Source organism: Carcharodon carcharias, chromosome 13 (assembly GCF_017639515.1).
Source record: "Carcharodon carcharias isolate sCarCar2 chromosome 13, sCarCar2.pri, whole genome shotgun sequence".
NCBI lineage: Eukaryota > Metazoa > Chordata > Chondrichthyes > Lamniformes > Lamnidae > Carcharodon > Carcharodon carcharias.
The window spans coordinates 32,281,241-32,308,226 of record NC_054479.1 but is presented as its reverse complement, the minus strand read 5'-3'; the positions used below and the strand labels follow the sequence as shown (position 1 = coordinate 32,308,226).

General features: G+C 39.9%; 1 protein-coding gene across 3 annotated transcripts in view; it reads left to right on the top strand.

Annotated features, from left to right (window-relative positions):
• LOC121285552 (sarcoplasmic/endoplasmic reticulum calcium ATPase 2) overlaps positions 1-26,986 on the top strand; it is a 179,362-nt gene that overhangs the window by 120,791 nt on the left and 31,585 nt on the right. For all 3 annotated transcript variants that reach the window (XM_041202082.1, XM_041202081.1, XM_041202083.1), the window contains 4 exons: positions 16,646-16,726; positions 19,537-19,622; positions 23,660-24,124; positions 25,314-25,402. In XM_041202082.1, the coding sequence (XP_041058016.1) occupies positions 16,646-16,726; positions 19,537-19,622; positions 23,660-24,124; positions 25,314-25,402 (721 nt within the window). The remainder of the gene's footprint in view (positions 1-16,645; positions 16,727-19,536; positions 19,623-23,659; positions 24,125-25,313; positions 25,403-26,986) is intronic.

Below are 26,986 nucleotides of genomic sequence, written 5' to 3'. Positions count from 1 at the left end.
CCAGTGAAGCCCAACGTAAACTGGAGGAACAACACCTCATCTTCCGACTAGGGACTTTACAGCCTTCCGGACTGAATATTGAATTCAACAACTTTAGGTCGTGAGCTCCCTCCCCCATCCCCACCCCCTTTCTGTTTCCCCCTTCCTTTTTTTTTCCAATAAATTATATAGATTTTCCTTTTCCCACCTATTTCCATTATTTAAAAAAAAAATTTTTAAAAAAACCCCACTAGAGCTATACCTTGAGTGCCCTACCATCCATTCTTAATTAGCACATTCGTTTAGATAATATCACCAACTTTAACTTTAACACCTATGTGTTCTATTGTACTATTGTTGTTGACATCTTTTGATGATCTGCTTCTATCACTGCTTGTTTGTCCCTACAACCACACCCCCCCACCTCTCTCTCTCTCTCTCTATCTCTCCACCCCCCACACACGCACCTTAAACCAGCTTATATTTCAACTCTTTCTTGGACTCGAACTCAAGTTCTGTCGAAGGGTCATGAGGACTCGAAACATCAACTCTTTTCTTCTCTGCCGATGCTGCCAGACCTGCTGAGTTTTTCCAGGTAATTCTGTTTTTGTTATGGTAATGCCATTGACTGTCATGGGGAGATGGTTATATTCTCTGTTGTTGGGGATGGTCATTGACCTGGCATTTGTGTGCCATGAATGTTACTTGCCATTTATCAGCCCAAGCCTGAATGTTGTCCAGGTCTTGCTGCTTATGGGCATAGACTGCTTCAGTTTCTGAGGAGTCATGGATGGTGCTGAACATTGTGCAATCATCAGTGAACACCCCCACTTCTGACCTTATGATGGAGGGTATGTCATTGATGAAGCAGCTGAAGACCCTACCCTGAGGAACTCCTGCAGTGATGTCTGGGGCCAAGATGGTTGACCTCCTACAACCCAACCATCTTCCTTTGTGCTGGATATGACTCCCACCAGCATGAGAGTTTTCCCCCACTTCCCATTGACTTCAGTTTTGCTAGGATTCTTTGATGCTACGCTTGGTCAAATGCTGCCTTGATGTCGAGGGCAGTCACTCTTGCCTCACCCCTGAAGTTCAGCTCTTTAGTCCATGTTTGGATCAAGGGGTGAGAAGCTGAGTGACCCTGGCAGAACCCAAATTAAGCATCAGTGAGCACGTTATTGCTGTGTAGTATCTGCTTGGTAGTACTGCTGATGACCCTTTCCATCACTTTGCTGATAATTGAGAGTAGCCTGATTGAGCAGTGATTGGCGAGGTTGGATTTCTCCTGCTTTTTATGGACAGGACATACCTGGGTATTTTCCACATTGCCAGGTACATGTCACTGTTGCAAATCACTCGGGCTACCCCCACGCCAAACTGCAGGATGTTGATGGTGGGAGATTCAGAAATGCTAATACCATTGAGTATTCACAGAAAAAGGAGGCCATTTAGCCTATCGAGCACCAGCTCCTTTGAAGAGCAATCCAGTTAGTTCTGCTTCCTTGTTCTTTCCCCCATATCCCTGCGTTTTAATTCCTTTTGAAAGCTACTGTTAAGTTTAGGGCAGTGAATTCTAAATCCTAATCATTTGTTACATTGCAAAAGAGATTTTCATTTTATTTTCGCCTTTTCATGGCTTTAATAATGATGTAGGAAAAGGTTTTGAGTATTTTCTGCTGAATTGTAAGGCTTGTAAAATTCCTGTTGCTGCGCTCTGAGTAGGTTAGGTTGTTTCTAGTTCACATGCATTTTGGTTTTTGGTATTTTCCAGCAGTAGGAACGTTTTCTGTCAGATGTTTCTGATCCTGAATGACATAATTAACTATTTTTGCTACCTCTGATATTGAACAACTTCCAAAGCTTTGAAGCTTATTCCAAGAGCTCAATATGGGCATTTTGCCCAACAGTGGTTCACCTTCCAGATTCTGACAAGTGCAGTATGCTTGAAACATTTACTGATGTGCACATCAGAGAGAACCTTATTGCTCAGAGAAATAAAGCTGCAAGGATTTACTGGCTGAATAATGTACTTCACCCAACTTGGGTTTTTGGAGAAAGGGCATTATATATTTTGCATGATCTTGGGGTCACTTCCATATTTTTCAAAATTTGCTATCTTAATCTCTCGAGCTTTGATGTTGACTGATACTTTGTGAGATGCTGGTACAAGCACCTGGGTGACTAACCAACATGAAAGTGGAATTATCAACTCATGAGCACAGAATCACAGAATTGTTACGGTGCAGAAGGAGGCCATTCAGTCCATCGTGTCTGGACCGGCTCTCCAAATGAGCATATGACTTAGTGTCATTCTCCTGCTTTTTCCCCATACCCTTGCACATTGTTTCTATTCAAATAATGAACTATTGCCCTCTTGAATGCCTCAAATGAATCTGCTTCTGCTACACTTCCAGGCTGTGCATTCCAGACTCGAACCACTCGCTGTGTGCAAAGGTTTTTTCTCACATCACATTTGCTTCTTTTGCAAATCACTTTAAATTTGTGCCCTCTCATTCTCGACCCTTTGACGAGTGGGAACAGTTTCTCCCTATCTACTCTAACCAGCCTCCTCATGATTTTGAAAACCTCTATCAAATCTCCTCTTAGCCTTCTCCTCTCCAAGGAGAAGAGTCCCAACCTCTTCAACCTATCTTCATAACTCAAGTTTATCATCCCTGGACCATTCTTGTAAACCTCTTCTGCACTCATCCTTCACATCCTTCCTGTAGTGTGGCGCCCAGAACAGTACACAATACTCCAGCTGAGGTCTAACTAATGCAAAAGCCCAGCATAACCTTCCTGCTCCTGCACTCTTATGCCCCTATTAATAAAGCCCAGGATACTGTATGCTTTATTAACCGCTCTCTCCACCTGTCTTGCCACCTTCAATGATCTATGCACATATACACCCAGGTCTTTCTGCTCCTGCACATCTTTAAGAATTGTACCCCTTATTTTATATTGTCTCTCCATGTCTTTCCTACCAAAATGAATCAACTCACACTTCTCTGCATTGAACTTTATCTGCCACCCATCTGCCCATTCCACCAATCTGCCCATGTCCTTCTGAAGTAATATACTGTCCTCCTCACAATTTGCAATGCTTCCAAGTTTTGTATCATCTGCAAACTTTGAAATTGCCCCCTGCACACCAAGGTCAAGATCATTAATATATATCAGGAAAAGCATGGATCCCAATACCGACCCCTGAGGAACTCCGCTACAAAACTTTCTCCAGCCTGAAAAATATCCATTGACCATTACCCTCTATTTCCTATTACTCAGCCAATTTTATATTCAGATCCTGGTAACACTTCCGCATTAAAGCCATTCAAGAATATGATCCCCTGGGCCTTCCCAGCGGAGCTTTGGTCAACATCTGGAACTTATTATCTTCCTCTTCATCGCAGCAGATCATCCCTCAAGGACCCATGTATCTGGAAATTTCTGAGTATATTAACTTCAAGTCTGTGAAGATGCTTGTTGCAACTTTTTGGATCTGAAACTTGATTTTAAATTGTGCTGTGGCAGCTTGGTCCAGAAAGTTGGATCATCAGTATCTCTGTTTGCAATAGATTTCGGCATCTCACCTTTTCACTACATAGCTCTCATCGGCTTCTGTTCTCCATGTGTTCTGACACAACTGCCCTTGGCCCAATGCTCGTTTAAATCAAGAATGGCTTCATTTCTCCTGTATTGATCCCTGTTCTTCAAAACTACTGTTTCCTTCGCTGTCTGAAAAGTTGATGCTTGATCCATCTGCTCTTTACAATTATAACCACTTCCTGCACCTCCTTTTCCCCTAGCTCTTGATTGTTATTGCCACATGGCTTTGCACTGGCCTTTCCCATTGTTCCTTATTTTGAATCTCTTCGATCTGGTTAGGGCTCTCGCTCCTTCCCTTTTGAGTGCAACCCCCACTGGGCACCATGCGGGGAAAAGAAAATCAAGTGTAGTGTAAAACATGCTGTTTTGGAGAACCATGCAAGATGAAAGAGACCCCTCTCCCATCAATAACCTGCTGCCACATGCCACAAAGATGTTCAACTTGGTTCATAGATAATACCAAAACAAGGCATCAGTATCCTGCAGCAGTTTCTCTGAAACCGACTGTAGCGATTCTATTAAATCGTGACCTTGTCAATGGCAGGATATTTAACTTAACTGCCTTAGCCAAAGTCTTCCATCTCCCAAGCACTTTCATTCCTTCCTGCTATTTTGGTGTTTATCATGAATTTCTTATGCTGACGTCGACTGCTTTCATCTTTCATCTTGCCATGCAGAATTTGATGCACCAGATGGCAACGTAGAACCAGCTTCACTTTATTGTGACCATGTGAGGGACTGAAGACCAATCTGACTGGTTCATAGGGCAGGAATTTGAGTTTAGGGCTGGGACCCTGATGACGGACAAATGGGGGTCATGGCCCCACAAGGTGTGGGCAAACAGTCACCTGGCAGTGATTTTTCCTGAATTAGCCGATTAGAGGGTGAGCACCTCGTCTAAGGATGGAGGGCGGGCTCTCAAAATTGGAGGGCCAGTTGAAGGAGTGACAGGACTTAGCAGTACAGGTGAGAGCAAGACGGAGGGTGCCCCCGCTCCACCTTTCTAAACTTTTAAATTAAAATAATGGGCATCAATACTGCCAAAGAGTGACCTGTGGCTGAGGCTCTGCTCAGGCAGGTGGGGAGGGCCTCAAAGCCTACCTGGAATGCTGCCCCCTCCCTGTGGTCTGCCACCAGGAGGCCTCCTCCAGGCAGCGCACCTCGTCCCGATGCTCTGGGGGAATCCGCAGCCTGACTGGAAAGCCCCAGTTAACCTCTGGCAATAGGCTTTAATTGACTACCTGCCACTTGTGGACAGGTTGCCCTTTCGACCCCCATCCTGCTTCCAGGAAGATGGTGCCAGGAAACTGGCACGCTGTCCGGCCCAAGTGAATTTTTGCACCTGCCAATAGAAATAAGAGTTAAGACATTTCTCCACTCATCTTTTCTATGCATAGATATATTAGCCTGTGCTACTGTGGACCTGTCGTCTGACCGTAGTGGTGAAAATGAACATGTACAGCACTTTGTTGCTCCATTGTTTAAGCAGGTGTTAGTGTGGTGTGACATCCCTTAGTGACTGTAGACAGCTTGTCCATGTAGGGAAATGGCATAGTCTAGCAGCAGGGTGCATCTTTGGGTCTGGAATCCAGGCAGCCATCCAATGACATTTGTGTGTCCTGGTGAATATCTTTGTCACCAGAGACATTGCCGGAAGCATTTGGCTAGTTGGGTCCCTCTGTGTGTCATTGCAAACTATGTGCTATCTTGGTAATTGACTGACAGAAAAGTGTACAAAAATAGCAGCAGTTTATTGCGTCAATGTAGATAATACGACATTTGTGAAGCTGAGATCAAATCAATGAGGAAAAATTGATCAAAAAACCACAAGGGGATTGTGTTAAAGTGTTGGGGGATGGAAGGTTGTTAAAAGTATCCTTGACAAATTAAATTGTGGAGGGATTAAAGATCTCTACAAAAGTAAATCTGAATAACACAGTAGCAACTTTCAGCTCTTGTATGTTTAATTAGATAGATTAAGGTTTGCCTTGATGAAAGAAGCAGATTTGGAATCTCATTGTTGGGATTCACAGAATACCTGACCTGTTATTTCAGATAGATCTGATGCCTCAGCAGGGATTTATTTGTAGCACAGTGAGTGCTAAACAAAATGTCAGGGTACTAAAATACAAAAATACTGCAACAGTGATGCAGAAGACTACATTTTCTTGTACATTATTCAAATCTGAAGATGATATGGTAATGGCAGATCAGCACCGCGTGGAATTGCAAGTTTCAATTTGGAAACATTACATTTGGAGAATTATTGAGCAAGCAAAGACTATCCCCGTGTTCTTTTGAATATTTCCTCAGACATAGAAACAATTTCTTTGTTGGAATGGGTTGACTGCAATTTATAACCATTGTGGTGCATCAGCTGAGAGTCTGGGGGAAAAAGAGGAGCAGCGAATGTCTACAAGGAGAATAGAGAACAGTACACAGCAGTCCAGTAGCAAGCGAACAAACAAGTCAAATGCATCCAACAAAAATAAAAATCGGCTTCAAGTATTGTGCCGAAGGGGGAAATTTGATCATTTGGGTATCATTAAAGTGCACAATTGAACCTAGGGGAAAGATCTGAAAACAGAATGTTTGCTAGTTGTAGGTTATGCCATACAAGAATTGTGAAAGCATTTTAAAAGGCATGGAAGCACTCAAGGAGGAGCTGCATCCAATAAGGCAACACTAGCGACATGAAGTGGGGGAAACAATCTGGAGCAGCTCCCCTGTAAAGTGATCGTTGTCTGTCCACATCTTCAAATTACATGAAGGCTCATCCAGCCAGCCAAGTCTGAAAAACCTGGATGAGGGGAGGAGTGGGGGCATCAAGTACAGACGTGCAGTTCTTACACCATCAACAACAGTGCTGCTGAACACAATTGTGAGAGATGAAGGCCGTAATTCTTGGATACAACCTGATTTACCGGTTTCTCCAGCTTTGAATGATTGAGGCAACTATCAGGTTCCAACCACTAATTTTCCCTTCCTGAGTTTACCATCCTTGAAATAGATTATGAATGGAAAACATGAACTTGGAATACAACATTTCGTTTTAAATTAACTGCACTTTTCTTGGATCGATGAGGAATGTGGGTTTCTATTTCCCCATTTTCCTCAGAATTTTGTTCAATTTGATTGTTGTGCCTTTTATTCATTTTCAGCCCACCCCCGCCAATCTGGTGCTTTTTCAACCAAAGATCCTGGGACAGTTTCTGTGCATTTAATTAGAGCCTTGGTCACAAGTTATGTGCTAGTGCAGCATGTCACAATTTGTCACAGATTACTGTCACAGAGCAGTAGTTTGCAAGTTCATGTTTTCCATTCACAATCTATTTCAAGGACGGTAAACTCAGGAAGGGAAAATTAGTGGTTGGAACCTGATAGTTGCCTCAATCATTCAAAGCTGGAGAAACCGGTAAATCAGGTTGTATCCAAGAATTACGGCCTTCATCTCTCACAATTGTGTTCAGCAGCACTGTTGTTGATGGTGTAAGAACTGCACGTCTGTACTTGATGCCCCCACTCCTCCCCTCATCCAGGTTTTTCAGACTTGGCTGGCTGGATGAGCCTTCATGTAATTTGAAGATGTGGACAGACAACGATCACTTTACAGGGGAGCTGCTCCAGATTGTTTCCCCCGCTTCATGTCGCTAGTGTTGCCTTATTGGATGCAGCTCCTCCTTGAGTGCTTCCATGCCTTTTAAAATGCTTTCACAATTCTTGTATGGCATAACCTACAACTAGCAAACATTCTGTTTTCAGATCTTTCCCCTAGGTTCAATTGTGCACTTTAATGATACCCAAATGATCAAATTTCCCCCTTCGGCACAATACTTGAAGCCGATTTTTATTTTTGTTGGATGCATTTGACTTGTTTGTTCGCTTGCTACTGGACTGCTGTGTACTGTTCTCTTCTCTATTCTCCTTGTAGACATTCGCTGCTCCTCTTTTTCCCCCAGACTCTCAGCTGATGCACCACAATGCATCCTTAGTCAGCAACAGCCAGCAGCAGGAACAAAAAACTATGAGCAATGGGACAAAAACAGAAAATGCTGGAAAAACTCAGCAGGTTTGGCAGCATCTGTGGAGAGAGAAACAGAGTTAACGTTTCGAGTCCGTATGACCCTTCTTAAGAGCTCTGAAGAAGGGTCATACGGACTCGAAACGTTAACTCTGTTTCTCGCTCCACAGATGCTGCCAAACCTGCTGAGTTTTCCAGCATTTTCTATTTCTGTTCCAGATTTTCCAGCATCTACAGTATTTTGCTTTTATCTTAGTATGAGCTATGGGTCGGCCAGCCTAGGTGCTGGATCAAAAGTAAGATTGACAGAAGTCTGCTGGTGGATGTTCATCTTGTGCTGATCTTTGTATATTATTTGCATTTCCATGGCTTTTATGGGCCTTGGCTAACTTTTAATCAGTTCACAAGTGGCTTTGCATGCCAGCCCTGTAGTTAAGTCAAAGTTGGTCCCTAAACTGAAAGGTTGAGTTTTTGTCCAGCAGTGCACCACAGTGGGTTGATCCTAAAGGCATCATAGTTGGCACCATTGATTGTCACACAAAAGTCCAATGCTCCGAATCATCATCTGTGAAACAAAGTGCAGTAATGAGACCAAATAGAGGGTGAGAGGGAAAAGGAAGATTCACAGTTGGAGTATTTTTTTTGAGCTGTAGCTGGAGCTAGCTTTGAGAAAGTTGGGCATTTGTGCCTAAACACTACACCCATGGTAAACTTTTTTCAGAGTTTGAATGTGCTATGGACTTTTGCAACTGGTGAATTTCTGTGATTTGTTCTGAAATATTGCAAAATAAGTAGTAGAGCGACTTTTTAGGTTTTATTCCTGTAAAAGCTTTTACACACAAGTTTAAGGTAACAACTATTAAGCAGAATCAACCAACTTAAATTGCTAACAGCAACTTTTTCAAAAGGAATTTCTCATTAAATTGTCATGTGTGAGAAGGTTAAAACCTTGGCTAACTTGTATAATTGTATGTTGCCTCTTTGCTGATTATGAAATGTTCTGCTGATGATTTGCATTGAATTGATGTGTTGTGGTAACCTTTATCCAGAAGGCTCTTTTTTTTTTGTACATATACACTTTTTTGTATGAACAAGGGAGTAATATAATTTTTAGGTGATGAGTTTTTCATTTGCAGAAAATGAAGAATTTTTTCAATACTTGTTGTTCGGTTGACTGTTAGCTCAGGGATTAGTGTCAACTAAACTGTCTCTTAACTGTCTTTGCCCAGTTAGCGTTTGATTTACATGTTGGTTTGGCATCTAAACATATTGCTCTCGTGTGAGATCATCTATGAATGTTGTAGGTCTTGTGTATTTGTTGTCTGCAATTATATTGAAACTATTTTGGAAACCTGCTATCCTGTTGTAGAATGCCATCTCATCCACACAATATATTAGGACCATGTGCTGAACTGGTGCTTTTCTGTATGATGCACGTAAATTTTAGCATCATTAGGAGGGAACAAAGGTCTAGAAACAAAAATCCAAATTACAATCTTTTAAATGCCTTATGAAAGTATATTAACAGTTTGCCTGGGCAGTTCACTCATTGCAATCAAATCTACCTAGAAACTTGACAAGGATGACGGGGTCAGATTTGAAGTGTGTGTATAATGTCAGATTTCTTTGTTCTACAAGAAATTCAACCCTGAACTAATGCAAGTTGGAACTGATCCAGATTTTCACTTGTACCTTTTGGCTTTGAGTTCTTTCAATGATATGGGTCTCTGGTCTTAGATTGACAACAGCTGAAAAGTCCAAATAGACTGGCTTGTTTTGTTTGTTTTTTGCATCATTTGGGATTTTACTGTGGCAACAAAATCGTCTGTGGTTCTTTCCAGTCCTTTTTTTTTGACACTTACTCTCTACATCCATTACATTTTAATAACTCTAATAGTGTCAGCCATGGTTCATTGGTAGCACTCTTTCAAGCCCCAATCAAGTTATTGTGCATAATTTAGGCTGATACTTTGATGCATCACTGTCTGAGGTGCCATCTTTTGGATAGCACATTAAACCCAGGCCCCAGCTGCCCCTCACAAGTGGATGGAAAAAGGTTCCATGGCACTGTTCAGATAAGAGCGGGAGAGTTTTCCCAATATTTATCTACATTAACCAACTTGTTTTAAAAGGAAAATTTTGCCTTTTTTTCTCATTTGCTAGTTGTGGAACTTGCTGTGTACAATTTGGCTGGTGCATCTTTGTGTGTTACAATGCTGACTATACTTCATAAGTACTCAATTGTCTGTGAAGCACTTTGAGACAGGCTGAGATTGTGAAAGGTACTATATGAATTCAATTTTTTATATAAGTTTGCTAAATCCTTGGTTAAATCCCCTCAAGTTATTAAATTAATAACTAATATTAAATATTTACTAGTATTTTGGGAGAGCAGAAACTGGTGCTTAAGCTGTCCATGGCAGCAAGAGTTTCTTCTACATTTCTTGCACCCATCATTTTTGCAGCCTTTCTGTACAAGAGTGCCACTTCATTTCCTTTCTTAAATGCTGTGAGGCCACACCAGCTGGGAACTTGTGCAAGACTGTGCAAATTCATTTCACGTGAAATCTTTTGCCGAATGGAGAAGAGAGTTTCATTTCACCAGTCTGGGCTGCGTTTGAACCATAATCAAGAAATGAAAGCCACTTTCTAACCCCTTGTGCCATCCTGCTGCCTTGTACTTGCACTTGCATAGTACCATACCCAGTTTGTTGAAACGCTTTCAGAGTAAAATCTATTTTGGTTGCACGGCGAGAATTTGCCTTTTGTGTAGGTAAATGTAGTGGCTGTTCTGCACACAATGTTCTGTAAACAACCAAGGACATCAGTGACTAGTTGATTTTCTCCACCCCTACCCCAGTAGTAATAGTTAAGCAAGTATTGTTGATTAAGACATTGCAAAATCCTCTCATTTGAATGATACTGTGGAACCTTTAACATCCACATCCAAGTTTAAAATCCACCTAAGAGACAGCACCTGCTGGCAATGTAGGACTACTTTGGCACTCTGGAGCACATTAAATCTTGAGTCTCATACTTGATGCATCATAGTTGTTGAGTTCCTAAACCAGCTTTCGGTGAAGAATTTGCAGTGTAAAACTGTGATACATGTTAACATATTTGTATGCAATATCATGGTGAACAGAGACTTCCACTAAAAAGGAAATACTAATGTAGGACGAAGACAGAATTGGGTGTGAAAGAGCGCATCAGATGATATTGTCCTGGTCCAGATAGAACCAGCTGCTGTTCTAATTTTGTTATGGCGAATAACCATGTCCACTTATGGAAGTCTTATTACAAGTATGTTTGCAGCCTTTTATGAAAAACAATTCAGTCTCATCGAACCGCTCCTGTCTCAACTGTGGGGCACATATTGGTGCTTTTTCCAGATGCACAGTCCCACTGGTACAGTCCTTGGATACCCTGACTGTCATTTGCTTCAAGTAACAAATATTTTTGTGCTGAACAAATTGCTGTAAATATACTCGTTTCAAAATCTTTGGGATCAATTTGAATAGCCCTTTTTATGGATTAATTTCCTTTTGAAATTCCATTTTGATACAAGGTGAAGGCAGTACTCAGTTTTCCCCCATATTCTATCCAAAACCTGGTTAGATGCTACATTACAAAAATTTCAAACTGATTTTACAATAAATGGAGTGTAAATTATATATTGCACATCTTTTGCCCTCTCTCTCTCTCTCTCTCTCTCTGCCCCCCTCCCTCTCTCTCAAACCAATTGAAATAAGTTATAATAAAGTTAGAGTACACTGGCTTCTGCAGTCTGATTTCCATCTGTATTGAAAGTAGTTGCAACAGAATTAAAATGTACTTTTTGTTCACACTATCAAAGGTGTGTTAACTTGGGAATTAAATAAAAATAGGTTAAAAATTATTTCAGATTTTCTCAGATTAGTGCATAACTTTTCTCTCATGAAACTAAATTGTTGCCATTTTTTCCCCTGCTTCATCCCACCCCTGTGACTAGAACTTTAGTCAAAATAGTTGTTACTCCCAGCTTGCTTGAATTATTATAGGAGACAAGATTACACCCCATCCAGTAGTTCAAGTAAAAATTACAGGGAAACGGAATGTATGTGACCTACAACATCATAAGTGCAGTGAGGTGAAGATAAATTTGTTTTTAATTAAAATTGGTAACCATCTCACTTTTTCTTCATTCAATTCCCCTCTGCATGCAAGATGCAGGCTGGAAAATACATTTGGAGCAATTGTCACCATGACTTGTGAAACTATGCAACAAGGAATTATCCCGATGCTCCTGTGGAACTGTGATCTGCTGGAAACCAGCTGCTATCATATGTCCACATTTAAAGCTCCTCACGACATCGGGGGAGCACATTCAAATAGTTTTCCCATTTTTGGCCTTGCTCATTGTCTAAGTATTGCTATTTGTTCTCTGCTCAAGGACACAGAAGCTTAGCTTACTTTTCATCTAGTAATTGCCATCAAAGAGAGAAGATGGAAATGTATTTTATACTAAGTTGCATTATCTGCAAATGGGTTAAAGTTATGTTGCACTTAATTGCTCTTTAATTCATTGTAATCTCTCAGAAATCAAAGAGCTGACATTTTGACTGGAAATTGCTGTGAAATGATGCGTATTTGGTGGTTTAGTAAGAAACCTGCCCTTATTGGGGAAATTCCTTGCACGATGTAGAGCTGATTGGTGGATAATTTACTTTTGAATCTTGAGTTTTGTTCATCAGATGTTTATAAAGTAATTGCAAATGATCCTCTGATTACATTATAATAGCAGTCTGTAATGGAAGTTACTTTGTGGCTTGTGCCTGCTTGTATTGGTTATGACATAATGCAAGTGTCATCTCGTATTGCAGATATAGCAGCTGATAGTGCTAATCTTCTAGTGTGACATTAGAATGTTCACTGAGCCTGTCCCTGATGCAGTTTAAAAGTTTAATCGCTTCAGTAATATTATCCATTCTCTATTTGACAAAATTAAAATGGCACAAATGGCCATGTGCTGCTATTTAATAAAGCATTGTGCATATTGGGTGGGGAATGGGTAGGGGAGGTGGTAGAGGTAGGATAGGAGAGAAAGAGGACAGAGGAAGTTGACAAAGGCTCTCCACATTTTGAGTGTTTTTAATGGAATATTAAGATGGGAATACTTGCTCATTTTTGCATCCAAGGACTTCACTCCATTATTTAGTGCTTGGTGGAGTTGGGTATTACAGGGAGCAGCTAGCAAAAAGCTGAGTGGTGATTCAGCCACTTCAGAAATGCATTTAATTCTACCATAGAGTAAGTAGTGTCTGCTTACTTTTTGAGGAGGCGATGAGAGCCAGATTTTGAAAAGAACTCCTTTTTAGTTTCATGCCAGATACAAGCAAAACCAGTGTCTTCCTGCAGAATGCCAACACTGGTCTAAGTGCACAACCAATGGTTTGATTCTACTTTGCTCTAGTATAATGTGCTTTAGTTATCAGTGTTATAGATACAAGGTTTGTAGGGCAAATTAAAGCAGCATTTGTTGTTTGGTTTGCTTGGGTTAAAATTGCGTATTGAAAATGAGTTAATGTTATGAAGCTTGTATATTTCCATGGGCCTCTTATGATTAGATTCACCATCACTAATGGTGGGTGACTACATTCAGCACCATGAGTGAACTAAATTATTGCTAGATGTGGCATTGAACAGTTGATGACACTGTAGAATATCAACTCTCATGTCTACTCATAATTGGCAATGAAGATCTGGTTTTTGCTGCTGGTATTGCTGCTTCCCACGCTGTGCTCAGTAAACATACTTAGCTGGATCATCATGTCAGCATTCTTATGTTAAGCTGCAAATTTAGATTGTAGTGCCTTCATGTAATATGCATTGTACAGACTACATTTCTTTGACCTCTTTATTGTACTTTTTTAAGGGAGACCCTTTGCTACCGGCTTGTGCTTCCACATCAAAATGTATATCAATTTGTTGAGAGGAAGAGTTTGCGGCTTTTGTGCACCACCCATGGTTCACTTGATCTTGAGGGAGCAGGCATGTAAACTATTGATGGAATTTTGCTTGCAAGGAAGCAGAAAATTCTTTTTGTTGGATTCCATTCTGGCAGTTGCAAAAAGTGATGTATTTTTAGATGAGTGAATTTCAGTTGGTCAAATTCACACCTGTTAGTCCACCTCCAAGCATATGTTCAGTACAGGTATCGATGTCAGTGGTCCACTGTTGGAAAACCAAAGTGTGTTTATTCAAATTTATCCTTAACATTCAATATCTATAGATTTTTTTTAAATATTTCCCTGGAGTTTAGGAGCTTAAAATTTCTCTCTTGGAGTTATTCATCAGAGTGATGTCAGAAGTGGGGAGTTGAATCAATGTAAAGTAGTATGCTTAGTGTTGTATTTGAGAAGCGGTTCTGGAGCAGTGTCTCCAGTCCAGAGACATATGTACCACACCGTTAATATATTGGAGTAGATGCCATGCTAGCTAGAAGAGTCAAAGGGTGTGTGCAATTAACAGCTGCTTCTGACAATAGTACCTTCCACAATAACATGTCAGGGATATGGAGGCTTGTATGAACACAAAATTATTTCCTTGACCCTGTGTAGATGTGCTGATTCGCTTAGCACCTTGGTAACAGAAAACTCATTATATCTCAGGCATATTCGTTTGCTCCCTGGGATTCACTGCCTCCAGAGGGACTCATAGAATCTAACTTTTGAGTCTCTGGCAGCAATGGTGCTGTTTGTTAGTGTTTTACTTTATCGTGTAACACTATCAGGACTTTCCCCGCTTTGGTCACATGGTGTAGAATTTTCATCCAGTATTCGAGTTGGCGTTAGTAGCCAGGATATAGATGTTAACTCGGGCAGTTTCTCCTTCCCTGCCCAGAGTCAGCAAATTTACTCATTTTTATTAGAATGCTGCATGAGAACCCAAATGTATTTGGATGCAAGAAGGATGAAGTAGCTAGAAGGAAGGCAGGAATCTGGCAAACCATCTCTTCCACTCTCCTGAAGTTTCCTCCAGTTTTTTGTTAATCTGCAGTTTTTGCCCAATGCCCTTGTTTATTCTTTGACGTTTCTTTCTACCTTGATCTCTTCCATCCTCCTCTGTTCAGATCTGGGGCTTGCTGTTAGGTTGCAATCCTACCTATATGAAGCCATCACATCTCTGATGACAGCTGCCATCTGGAGTCATCTGCAGATCCACCCTGGATCCTTTTCTATTCCTCACTTACATGGTACCCCTTGCTGAAATCAGGGATATGTCAATTTCTATACTTATACTCCCTCCATTGGAACTAAGCATATTGTGTTCAGTCACAACAGTAAGTTCCACTCAGCAAATTGATTGGCTGAACCAAGCCATGCAAAATCTTAGCAAATTGTTCAACCCAGAGCTAAGCATCAAACTCTACATACCTTCTATTGTGAATTACTTACTTCCACATTCGTAACATTATTACCTCTATACCTCTGAAACCTTTATCCATGTTTTTGTTACCTCTAGACTTGATTTCTTTAATGTCCTTGTTGCTGGCCACCCATGCTTCACTTTCCAAAAAAGGCTCCAACTTGACCAAAACAGTCCTGACCTGACCTGTTTACCTCCTGTCCTTGCTGATCTGTACTGCCTACCTGAGCTCAAACATGTTAAAACTAAAATCTCACCCTTATCTTCAAATTTTGCATGGCCTCATCTCACCCTATTTTTAAAACTTAATTTTCCCTAACTTGTATCCATGCTTGCATAGTTTAGTCTTTGATTCTGTACTTCTGTGGATTTCCCCATGATTACTAATATGTCTTCAGCTGCTTTGACCCCTTTTCTCTGAAATTTTTTTCCTAAAGCCCTGTGCCTCTTCAACATAATCTCTCCTTAGAAAATCTCCAAAAACCATTGTTTCCACCAAGCATTTCTTCATCTGTCCTCATCTCTTCTTCCATGGTTTGACTGTTCCTTGACCCCATTTTTTTGTCATTCATTATAAAAGTACAAGTTTTTAATTGCTGGTACCAAAACCTGAGTATTACATTGTATCTTTTTTTGAGTTGTACAGAGCATTGAATGTTAAATTATATTGGACTTGATGTAAAAAAAAACTCTGCTTTGAATTCTAATAATTACATGGCATGACTACACTAAAGTAGGATAAGGTAATTACACTGAGTACTTCTGAATAGCTTTTAGATCAAACATAATGCTGTAAGCACAAACTTTGCCTTTAGTTTAGCAACATCAGTAAACCCAGAACTTGGAACGTATTTCGTACTATTTTTAGTGTGCTGAATGTAATTGTATACATTGGAAATGGGTGGGTACATGTGGATTAACTTGGAACCTTTCCCAATTACAAGGGAACACTAAAAAGGTTTTGACTTCCTCAATTTATTTTGAAACTAATTTATGAAGATTCAACGTGTCTCTGAACTTGGGGAGGGCAAATTCCAATGCCTGGACTGGGCTGATAAAATGTATTATTTCTTTCTACCTTCCCTCCAGTGGAAATTCTAACTGTCATGTTTGTCCATCAGTTGAAGTTAAATCAGAAAACTAGCATACTTAAATTGTTGTGTCCTTTATTTTAAGGACTGGTTGGGGGGTTGGTGCTTGCATATTGTTTGCATAGAAGAGAATTAGATTTTAGATGTGAGATGAACTTGCATTATAAAAGCTTATTATATTTCTTCAACATCTCAAGTGCAATAAGTTACGTAGACCACACAGTAGCCATTATGTATACAGCAGGATCATATAAATGGTAGGAGGCTGAATGATTAGTTAAGCCAATTGCTGATGCCGGTTGAAGGGGCAATGTTGGTCAGGGCACTTGGATGATTTCCTTTGAATGTTGTTGTGTGATCTTTAACATTGATCATAATTGGAAAATGAAGCTTTGATTTAACCTTGGTGTCAGTCTAGGTTATATGCTGAAGTCCTGTTGTCAGGTGTAGGAATGACACAAAATGCTCTTAATATTGTTGTAAGGCTAATGACACTAATCTGAAATTTAATGCTCTTCTCCTGTTTGTCTTTGTGCAGTTGGGGACAAGGTTCCGGCTGATATCAGGCTGACTTCAATTAAATCAACAACCCTACGTATAGATCAATCTATTCTTACAGGTAACGTTGAAGCGAGTAGATTAACCTATTCTTATAGTTAACACATTGAAAGTTAACACTTTTCAAAGGATTAAGCAGTTTTATTATATAATGTGACCCCTTGTCTGTAAATTCAACTGCTGACAGTAAATTTCCTTTGCTAACAGCATTTTGTATCAATTTGTTTTCGCCCTTTTACGAAGTTAACTGTCAATGTTCCAGTGAGCAGAATTTAATACTTAACAGGGCTGTGGGAATAAAAACCCAGTAATATCAGCCCCTGAAATGAATCCCTACCAGTTCCTAATGTTCTGTATGATGTTCCAGATGGATGTTGGATCCATGTGCTGAACTGTTACTGTATTTTGCAAACTAAATACCCTGTACTCTGCCAAGACTCAGAACCAACTGAGCATATTTCATAGAATCATATAATGATTACAGCACAGATGAAGACCATTCAGTCCATCATGCCCATGCTGCCTCTCTGCAAGAGCAGTTTAGCTAGTTCCACTCCCCATCCTTTTCCCCACAGCCCAGCACATGGCTTTCCCTCAGGTGCTTGGCTAATTCCCTTTTAAAAAGCAACAATTGAATCTATCTCCAATACCTTTTCAGGCAGTGTATTCTAGATTATAATTACTCGTTGTACTTTTTTTTAAAAAGGTTTTCCTTAGGTTCTTATGCCAATCATTTTAAATCTGTTATCTCTGGTTCTTGACCCCTCTGGTCAATGGGAGCAGTTAGACTCAATCTAGTCAGTGTAGACCCCTCATGATTTTGAACTCCTCTATCATATCTCCTCTCAGCCTTCTTTTCTCTATGGAGAACAACCCCAGCTTCTCCAGTCAATCCATTGAAGTCCTTCATTTCTGGAGTCATTCTCTTAATTACATTTTTGCAACCTCTCTTAACGATGACATAAGAAATGGGAGCATGTAAAAGGTCATTTGGCCCCTCAAACCTGCTCTGCCGTTCAGTAAGATTGTGGCCTTAAATCCACTTGCCTGCCTGCCCACAATCCCCTCCGCTATGTAGATCAAAAATCTTCACATCCTTTCTAAAATGTGCTCAGAATTTGGACACACTGCTTCAGTCGAGGCCAAACTATTGTTTTATAAAGGTTAATCATAACTTCCTTTCTTTTGTTCTCTATGCCTCTGTTAATAAAGCGCAGGATATTGCATGCATTATTAATCACCACCTCTGCATGTCCTGCTACCTTCAATGATTGTGCATGTGCACCTCCAGGTCTGTCTGTTCCTGTCCCTTTTATTCCATGGGCTTCAACATTGCTGACAAGCCTATCATGGGACACTTTACCAAAAGCTCTTTGGCAGTCCATGTACATCAAATTAACTGCTTTGCCCTCATCAACCCTCTCTGTCATCTCATTAAAAAACTTAAGTTAAATACGATTTGCCTTTAACAAAGCCATGCTGGCTTTCCTTAATTAATCTACATTTCTCCAATTTCATTTCTAAAAGCTTTACCACCAATGAAGTTATACTGGCTTGCCTGTAGTTGCTGGCTTATCCTTGCACCTCTTCTTTAGATAAAGGTTTAACAGTTGTAATTCTCAAGTCCTCTGGAAACGCCCCCTTTCCTGTGGCCATTGCCTCTGCATTTCTACCTTTACTTCCCTCAGCTTTCGCTGATACATCCAATCCAGTCCTGGTGACTTATCAATTTTCAAGTATAGCTAGCCTTTTCAGATCAACCAGGTTATGCTCAATAAGCAGTTGTCAAGCTCCACTTCTGAATCTTTAGCCTTTTTAAAAATTAAAAAATGGAAGTTTGTTTAGACTGGGATATTTTTAACTCTCTCTCTTGCAATAATGTTGGAGAGCACAAGGCTTTTTCAACCTCCACCCCCCCACCCCCCAACAATTTCTTGAATCGTAGAACACAGCATAATCATTCCAGTATCGGGTTCAATTTGAATATATGCTAGATGTTTTTTTTGCCATTGGAGTTTTATTTTGGAGTATGCCCAAAACATGTGATGCAAGGAGCTAATGATTACGCTGTATGCACCTCCTTGTTTTAGGATCAAAAGTTTAAAGGAACTGTTAATGGTATATTTTATACTCTTTCTCCTTAAACATATGTTTAATAGTCTGGAACACTCGAACCTAAGAGCTGAGCTTCCTCCTGATCAGCTGGGATAATTGATGTATTTTTTTTCCTGCAATGCTTGGTTGAAATTGAAATGTACAGAAGCTGCAGAATGTTTGGACCTGCAGGTGGAGTAGAAGGGGTCACATGACTGTTAAAGTTGGAATTTCAAAATTTAGAGCTTTAAGAAAGACATTTTATAGCTGAGTGCGTTGTTACAATTTTGCCAATCTGCCCTTTGTTTAAAGTCATTTGATTCCAATTTACTGATCGTTTAACTATTTTAGCACTAACTTTTGATTTTATTGAATTTATATTGCCTCATTCAAATCAATTTGAATTCTTAAATGCAAAATGATAGAATAATGAGCAGATTGTCAGTGATAGTGGCAAGAATAATATTAGTTCAGCGGTGCTGCTCCCATAATGTGTCATTTAATATGTGAACTGGACACAAGCCTGTTCAAGAATTATTCAAACTTTTCACAAAAAACCCAGCTACATTATGAACAGAAAATAGCCTAGTTGAACAGAGGGTTATAAGGCCTGTTGAGCCATGAGGTTTATTTACATTGGTTGTGGAAGAAATTTGATATTTTACAGTCTTATACTTAATTGTATGCTTAAGTCAAGACAGCCTCTTGCAAAAGGTTTCTTTCATCAGGATAATCATGTTAAGTAATTCTTCCTCATATGCTCTTCCTCTTGCCTAGGTGAATCTGTATCAATCATCAAACACACCGACCCAGTACCTGACCCTCGTGCTGTGAATCAGGATAAAAAGAACATGCTTTTTTCTGTAAGCAATTTGACTATGTCTGGATTTAACTTGGAATAGTAAAGTTAACTTCAGAATAAGCTATGCCTTCAGGCTGACACAATCCGATTAAAACCTACATCTCCATTTCAATTATGTATATTTTTAAAGTCAGTTTCACCCCTCAATTATCAAATCAATGGTTAGAATGAAATTCTCTCATTAGATGGCTAGTGACATTTTGAATAGAACTTTAACTACCCTCAACTTTCAGATATACTTTTAAGACTTGGACAAATCAGATTTGTTTGGAAATTCCCTGATAGTATTTTTGACCCCTTCCCTGTCTTGGTAGATAGAAATCATTGGCACACAGTAGTTCCAATACTGTTGCACTCAATGTTGCCATTTACACATACAAAGCGAAAACCACTCTGTAGTAAAGAGGGTAGCTCGTAATTTCTTGGCATTAGTCCCCATTGTCTTTGGCTCAGTGACTTTACGCTATAGGATTGACCTGCTGCCATAATCTTCTGGACAGTATTCAAATCCAATTGAATATTAACATTTTTAATATTTTGAGATTTTTGTTGCATGTATAGTACTGAGATTTGTGTAAGTGCCACTTTTAGAAGGGAGAAGGGGAATGAAAGTTCGGTTTTATTTTCAATTACTAACTCTACAACTGAAAAACTTAAAATTGCTTCCATAAGCTGTCCTTATAGTATCGCCAGCTATTAATGCATAGGTCTTGCCTAGCCAGTGGCAACACCAAAATGAAAGTGCTGGATTTAGCAATTGGAGAAACCTTTTAATTTTTGAACTGAGGAGTTTCCCATTTGCAGCCCTTTTTTATTAATTTTGCCAACGAAATACTAATTTATGATCCCACTGATTCCTTGCTGATGGATAATACAAATTTTGTTCCTGGTTTTTGATATGGTGGTATATTATGTTATAACTGTGTGGATAGGGTACAGGTTTGAACCTACACTTGATTTTGATCTTAGTTTGTTTGCTCTCTTAGTGGACGCCAGTTGAGTGTGAAATGAATGTCCCTGTCTTTATGCAATATTACACACACAGATTTGTTCAATGTTTTCTATTAAGAGTCTAACAGATCGTAAGTAGGTGAAGCCAATAGCATTTTCTTCCTTTACAGTAACAAACTGTACATAATGGGCTGGAGTTGCAGTGGGAACCATGGCAGCCGGGCTGACTTAATCATGGGAGAAGCCCTGCAACAGTGTCCCGTTGGGGGATTCTTTTCTCACCCCTCCCCCAGATTAAGTCATAGGATGGAAGGGACTGACATGGAATTCCCTGCGGGATGTCAGTTCGGCTCATTGATGAGCCTCCCATAATTTACTGGCGGCTCAGGGATTAAGTGGAAAGCATATGGGTCCCTGCGCCCCGCAAGGTCTCACAGCAAAACCTGTCGGATTTGCTAGCAGCCTTCTGCTGTTGGGTGTCGGTGGGGAGTTCTATCAGGCACTCTGTGCCCGTTCAAGGGACCTGGCATTGAGCAGGGGTGTGGCTGCTGAAAGCCCCAGCCCCTTAAGGCAACATAAAGCTGCAGCAGTTATAATATTGTTACCATTTATTCCCTGGATTGTTGGCCTTTCTGTGCTTTCCTGCTCACTGGTGACAGATCATTCAGTCTACACAGAACTCTTCAAGCTGGAAGACTAACGTCTCCATATCCCTGGGTAAAATCCAAATCTGAGACTGTGTTTTAAGTTTAACTGTAGTTGTCCAACATTTGCCATATAAAATCAGGCAGACCAAAGGAGTGGCAGAGACAAGTCCATCTGTTTGAGCTTTTAATTGTCATGCATATTCACCTTCCTAGCCTTTTAAATAGTATCTTTACACAATTCTAACTACTGTGTAATTTTATGGTCACATGATGCCTAGCAGCATCAGCTCTTCTGCTCTGAATTCTAAACAGTTGATACACTAGAAATGTGAAGTGATTCATTTTGGTAAGAAGAACGTGAGAGACGATATAAAATTCAGGGTCCAACTCTGAAGGGGGTTCAGGAGCAGAAGATCCTGGGTGTATATGTACATAAATCATTGAAGATGGCAGGGCAGATTGAGAGAGTGGCAAATAAAGCATACAGTATCTTGGGGTTTATTACTTGGGCGCTAGACTACAAGAACAAGGAGGTTATGTTGAACTTGTATAAGGCACTAGTTCAGCCTCAGCTGGAGCATTGCGTTCAGTTCCAAGCACTGCACTTTAGAAAAGATGTGAAGGCACTGGTGGGAGTACAGAAAAAAATCATGAGAATGGTTCCAGGGAGCAGGAACTTCAGTTATGAAAATAGATTGGAGAAATTAGGACACTCTTCCTGGGATGAGAGAAGATTTGTTAGAGGTATTCCAAATCATGGACAGAGTAGATGGGGAGAAACTGTTCCCAGTTGTGAAGGATTCCAAATGAGAGTGCAGATTTAAGGTAATTTGCCAAAAGAAGTAAAAGCAACATGAAAAACTTTTTCATGGAGCATGCCTGAATGTGGTGGCGGCAGGATCAATTGAGGCATTCAAAAGGAAATTAGACTGTTATCTGAAAAGGAAGAATGTGGAGAGTAATGGGACGAAGGTGGGGGAATGGCACTAGGTGAATTGCTCGTTTGGAGAGCCGGTGCAGACGCGATGGGCCGAATGAGCTCCTCCTGTGGCGTAACAGTTCTCTGATTCTGCAGAGGGTTATTTTGTTGAGCTGCCTGTTCCTGAGGAAGGCATTATCTTAATGCTCAGACTCTCATCAGTCCAAACTTGTTGTCTTAGTAGGCCACTTGAACCACTTTTAAAAAAAAAAGGACTGGCTTTTGTTCTGGATTAGATTCAAAGGCTGACCTCTTGTTTGACCACTTTGCACATTTTCACTTCTCCAGTAACAGAACTGTAGTCCCAGCTTTTTGTTTTGCTGGTTATACCACCTGATTTGGTTGTATAAACATGGAGATCTGCCCCATGGAGGGTGGTCCCAGTAGTCCAATCTAAAAGGCGACCAGTATAAAAATGGTTTGAGCTGTTTACTGTAGAGCACTGCGGACCACATGAAAGTGATCTTTTAGTTGGCCCCTTTATTTTCCCTCAGGTTGTCAATTTTGTCTGTTCAAAAGCTATTGCTGCTGACCTCTTAAGTTCAAATGAAATTTGTGCTATTAAGAATATATCCCCAAGCTAAGTTACAGATTTCAATTAAAAAATAACTTTGTAAAAATCTCCTGGTGAAATTTTAAAGCTGCTTTTGATTTTTGTAGGGTTGCTTAAAATCTTTTGTTTCTGGCTATTTGTATTACGCTGGATTTGAATGTTTCAAGTTTTTAGATCCTCCAATGTGGAAAGTTTATGCTCAGCTTCCTCATTGATTTAAGATTTATCCATCAATAAATGGGAGCAGACCTTTCCAAACTGCCAGAACTGCCAAGCTAAAATAGCCTAGCAGGGGAAAAAATATCAAAGCTTGTTGGAGAATGAATTACCAGGGTTTTGTAGGTCAGGTTGTCCAGGCTTAGTGAGACTACATTTTTGATTTTATTTAATATTTTTCTACTTTGCCTCTTTGATCAAGTGACAGTCACGACCCAAGGACATTGGATAAAGGGTGAGGGAGAGTGATGAAAAATCATTTTAATAGGCCAACATTCCTTCAGGTCCTCCATTGATCTCCTCACCTGATTTGAATGAATAACTTTAGGTACTTTATTAATTTTTGAGAGAAATTATTGATGCTTTCAGTTATTCTCTATCAATGAACATGGTGAATTGGTATTGTATACACAATCAAATTGCTGGGGACAACTACCTGTGCTTGGTAAATGGTAGAGAAAAGAGAAAATTCTGAAAACTTGAAACGCGCATCAACAAATTGAAGGGTACAAATAAAAAGTAAAACTGTTCTGATGCAGCGTTTTACCTGAAAAAGAGAGATGAAATTCTTTTAATTAAGCTGCTGTGTGTTTTCAGTACTTTAGTTGATCTGTTGTGTGATTAACCGTGTAGGTAAAAGTTGCTGACTCCTTATTTTGAGATGAACATATTGCTTTTTCTCTCAACTTCAGGGTACGAATGTTGCAGCTGGTAGAGCAATTGGAGTTACCATTGCCACTGGTACAAGCACAGAAATTGGCAAAATCCGTGATGAAATGGCAGCAACTGAACAGGAGAGGACTCCGCTTCAACAGAAGCTTGATGAGTTTGGTGAACAGCTCTCCAAGGTTATTTCACTCATCTGTATTGCTGTCTGGATCATAAACATTGGCCACTTCAATGACCCTGTGCATGGTGGCTCCTGGATCCGAGGTGCCATCTATTACTTTAAAATTGCAGTTGCTCTGGCTGTGGCCGCGATTCCTGAGGGTTTGCCAGCTGTTATTACTACCTGTCTGGCCCTTGGCACCAGACGTATGGCAAAGAAGAATGCCATTGTGCGGAGTCTGCCATCTGTTGAAACATTGGGTTGTACTTCTGTTATCTGCTCTGACAAAACTGGTACTCTTACTACAAACCAGATGTCTGTCTGCCGGGTAAGTGGTTTTACATCGGGTTTTTGGATTATTTTCAAATCGGCTCATCTTTATTCATATCAACCAAGAGCAGAAAATTGTCTCAACACTGTTGGCCTCTTTAATGACTTGGAGGAGTGAGAGAAAGGGATTGTTCAGCTTGGAGCATGGGAGACTTTTCATTTCTCTGCTGAAGCAGTACTTTCTTTCCTGCATAATACTTGCCCCAGTCATCTTGTGGTAATTGACCTCCGATTAGCTGTGTACATGAGAATTGTGTGACAGTCCCTGGAGAATTTAATTTAAATGACATCACTCAAATGAGTAAAATCAATGATGAGATCTATTTTAAATGTTTATCAAACTTAATTATCTGTTGTATGATTGAGTTTTTATATTAGAAACAGCTTAGTTGGCTTTTAGCTACACACTGCAGTGTGCTCGCATATATAGTTTGTATGGATTAATTTATACATATTTGCATGCAAATTGTAGTGCATTGCCAAATTAGTTGGTGGTAACTAAGAACTTGAATTTTTTTTTAAAAGCTATTCTTGCTTCTGTTAGGCAAGATTTTAGCTTGTGACCCACGTTGAAACCTTTGGAAGAGTTTAAATGAGTTCTATATATTTGTCCTTCATGTGTCTTCTTCAGCTTGTGGGATGTGTGCAAGATTTATTTGTGCTGTCAGACATTCAAAATTGGCTGCTAAAACAACCTGATTGTTTGCCTCATGGACTAAAAATGGACTCCTCCGGGAGTACAATTTCTCTACGCCAGTGTGGTGCAAAGAATCTCTTGACCTAGACAGTAAGATTCTCACAGCATTCTCTGATCTCATGAGGCACTTACAAAGTCTGTGTATGTATGAAATTAAATTGAGCTTCATGTGCTGTACCTCAATTTTTTAAAAGCTGTTTCCAGACAAAGACTTTGTGCATGTAGCAACAGACCTAAATTCTGATCTGATATTCTTGCACAATCAGCAGTACCCTAAGATGAAAGCAAAATACTGCGGATGCTGGAAATCTGAAAAAAAACCCAGAAAAACAGTACCCTGTTGTGTAACGGAAGCTTTGTTCATGTGTCAGACAATCCTCTTGTCTGAAACATGAGTTTATATCTTGCTATCCACTTTGATTTGCATTGATCAGCAGCTGATGTGCTATTCTTCACCTAGACTGTCTACTACTTTGTGTCATTTCCATAGATGTTCATTGTTGACAAAGTTGAAGGTGAACAGTGTTCTCTGAAGGAGTTTTCAGTAAGTGGCTCCACCTATAACCCTGAGGGACAAATGTAAGTACATGTATTCATTCTTTTTAAAACCTCTTTCAACCTACATTTGCAGTGCTTCATTTAAAAGTATGGGTCGATTGTCTGTGCACTGTAATCTATATTCCTTTTTTGAGCCATGTGTAAAACGCATGTAATATATATCATACTTCCTAAAAAAATTGCTTCTACTGCAATTCATTTGTCTGATTTACTCTTTTTGCCCCATACACCAAGATCATCAGACCTAAAAGCAGCAAAAAAATTTTTTTTTAGAATGTATTGACATCTGGCACTAGGGAAAAATAACCACAATTGCACAATGCAATTACTGCTAACCTGGTGCCTCTTTCTTCAGGGGAAGGTGAAGAGAAGGGAGTGAAAACTATTTTTGCTGTTCCTTCCAAGAGGACATTGTGGGTGTCTCAGATAACCGTTAACAACACAATTTGTTAATGCAAATAGAGACCTAAACAAGGATAGAACATCTCCACTGGTGAGCTTTCCAGTAGAAGGTAACAGAAATGGCAGGATTAGGACATGACCAGATATTTTTGTTATTTTGGTCATACAAATATCTGTGAACTGCATTATCCCTGATTTGCTCTCTGTCCTGCATCCTGACTATAGAATCCAAAAGTGCCTCTTTTTGGGCTGTACCTTTCAACAAATTTAAATGTATTCATTGCCCGATCAAAAAGCCAAAGAGGGGAGAGTGTTGTATTTCATCCATCCATATCCATCGGACCTTGGCTTCAACCAAATTTCATCAGTGCATATGTAGCAATCAAATGCTTTTCAGGCTTGTGTATATGCATCCAGGAATATGAAAATGTAGATTCCAAATTTCAGTGTCTCCTTTTTGAAATCTCACGCTTCTTGTAGCTGTCAGCTTTATTCCAGAAAGGTGATTAATTTTGTGTATTTGGCCTCTAGTCAGTGAATTAAAATTTAGTTATCTTTCTATTGACTCTTGTCATTGATCTGGAAACAACTGTAAAGATATCATGTAAAACATTAGCAAAGTATTTGTAGCCACCTCTAGACTTCTGTCAAATTTTGATAGCTATGCTCTGGACTATGCTATAATATCAAGGTTAAGCCACCCATCTTTAGAACAGCAACCTTGGATATTTGGAAGGGAACAAATTGCAAATATGTTAAGTCACTAAATGTGTAATTCAGGATATCTTCTTCCTGCATATTTACCTTTTCACTTTAATCTTGTCTCATAAGAATATTTTGTGTTGGATTTTTGCTGGCTTACGCGATTGGAAAATGTTCAAGAATAAACAACAACTTTAGTATAAGGTTGTTTGTCAATATTCTTGTAAGTAAAATCTTACAGCTGTCTAAGCAAAGGAAAACGATCATGAAATGAGGATGCTGTAATTTTCACCTATTTCCCCACGCTTCTCTGCTCCTTCCCCCCCCCCCCCAACTCCGGCCAAACCCCTGTCCCAACCTCCAACTGAAATATATCAATGAAAGAAAGAACTTGCATTTATACAGTGCATTTCACAACCTCAGGACATCCCAAAGCAACCAATGAAATACTTGGTGTAGCCTTTACTGTTATGCAGGGAAACATAGTGGGTAGCAAGGTCC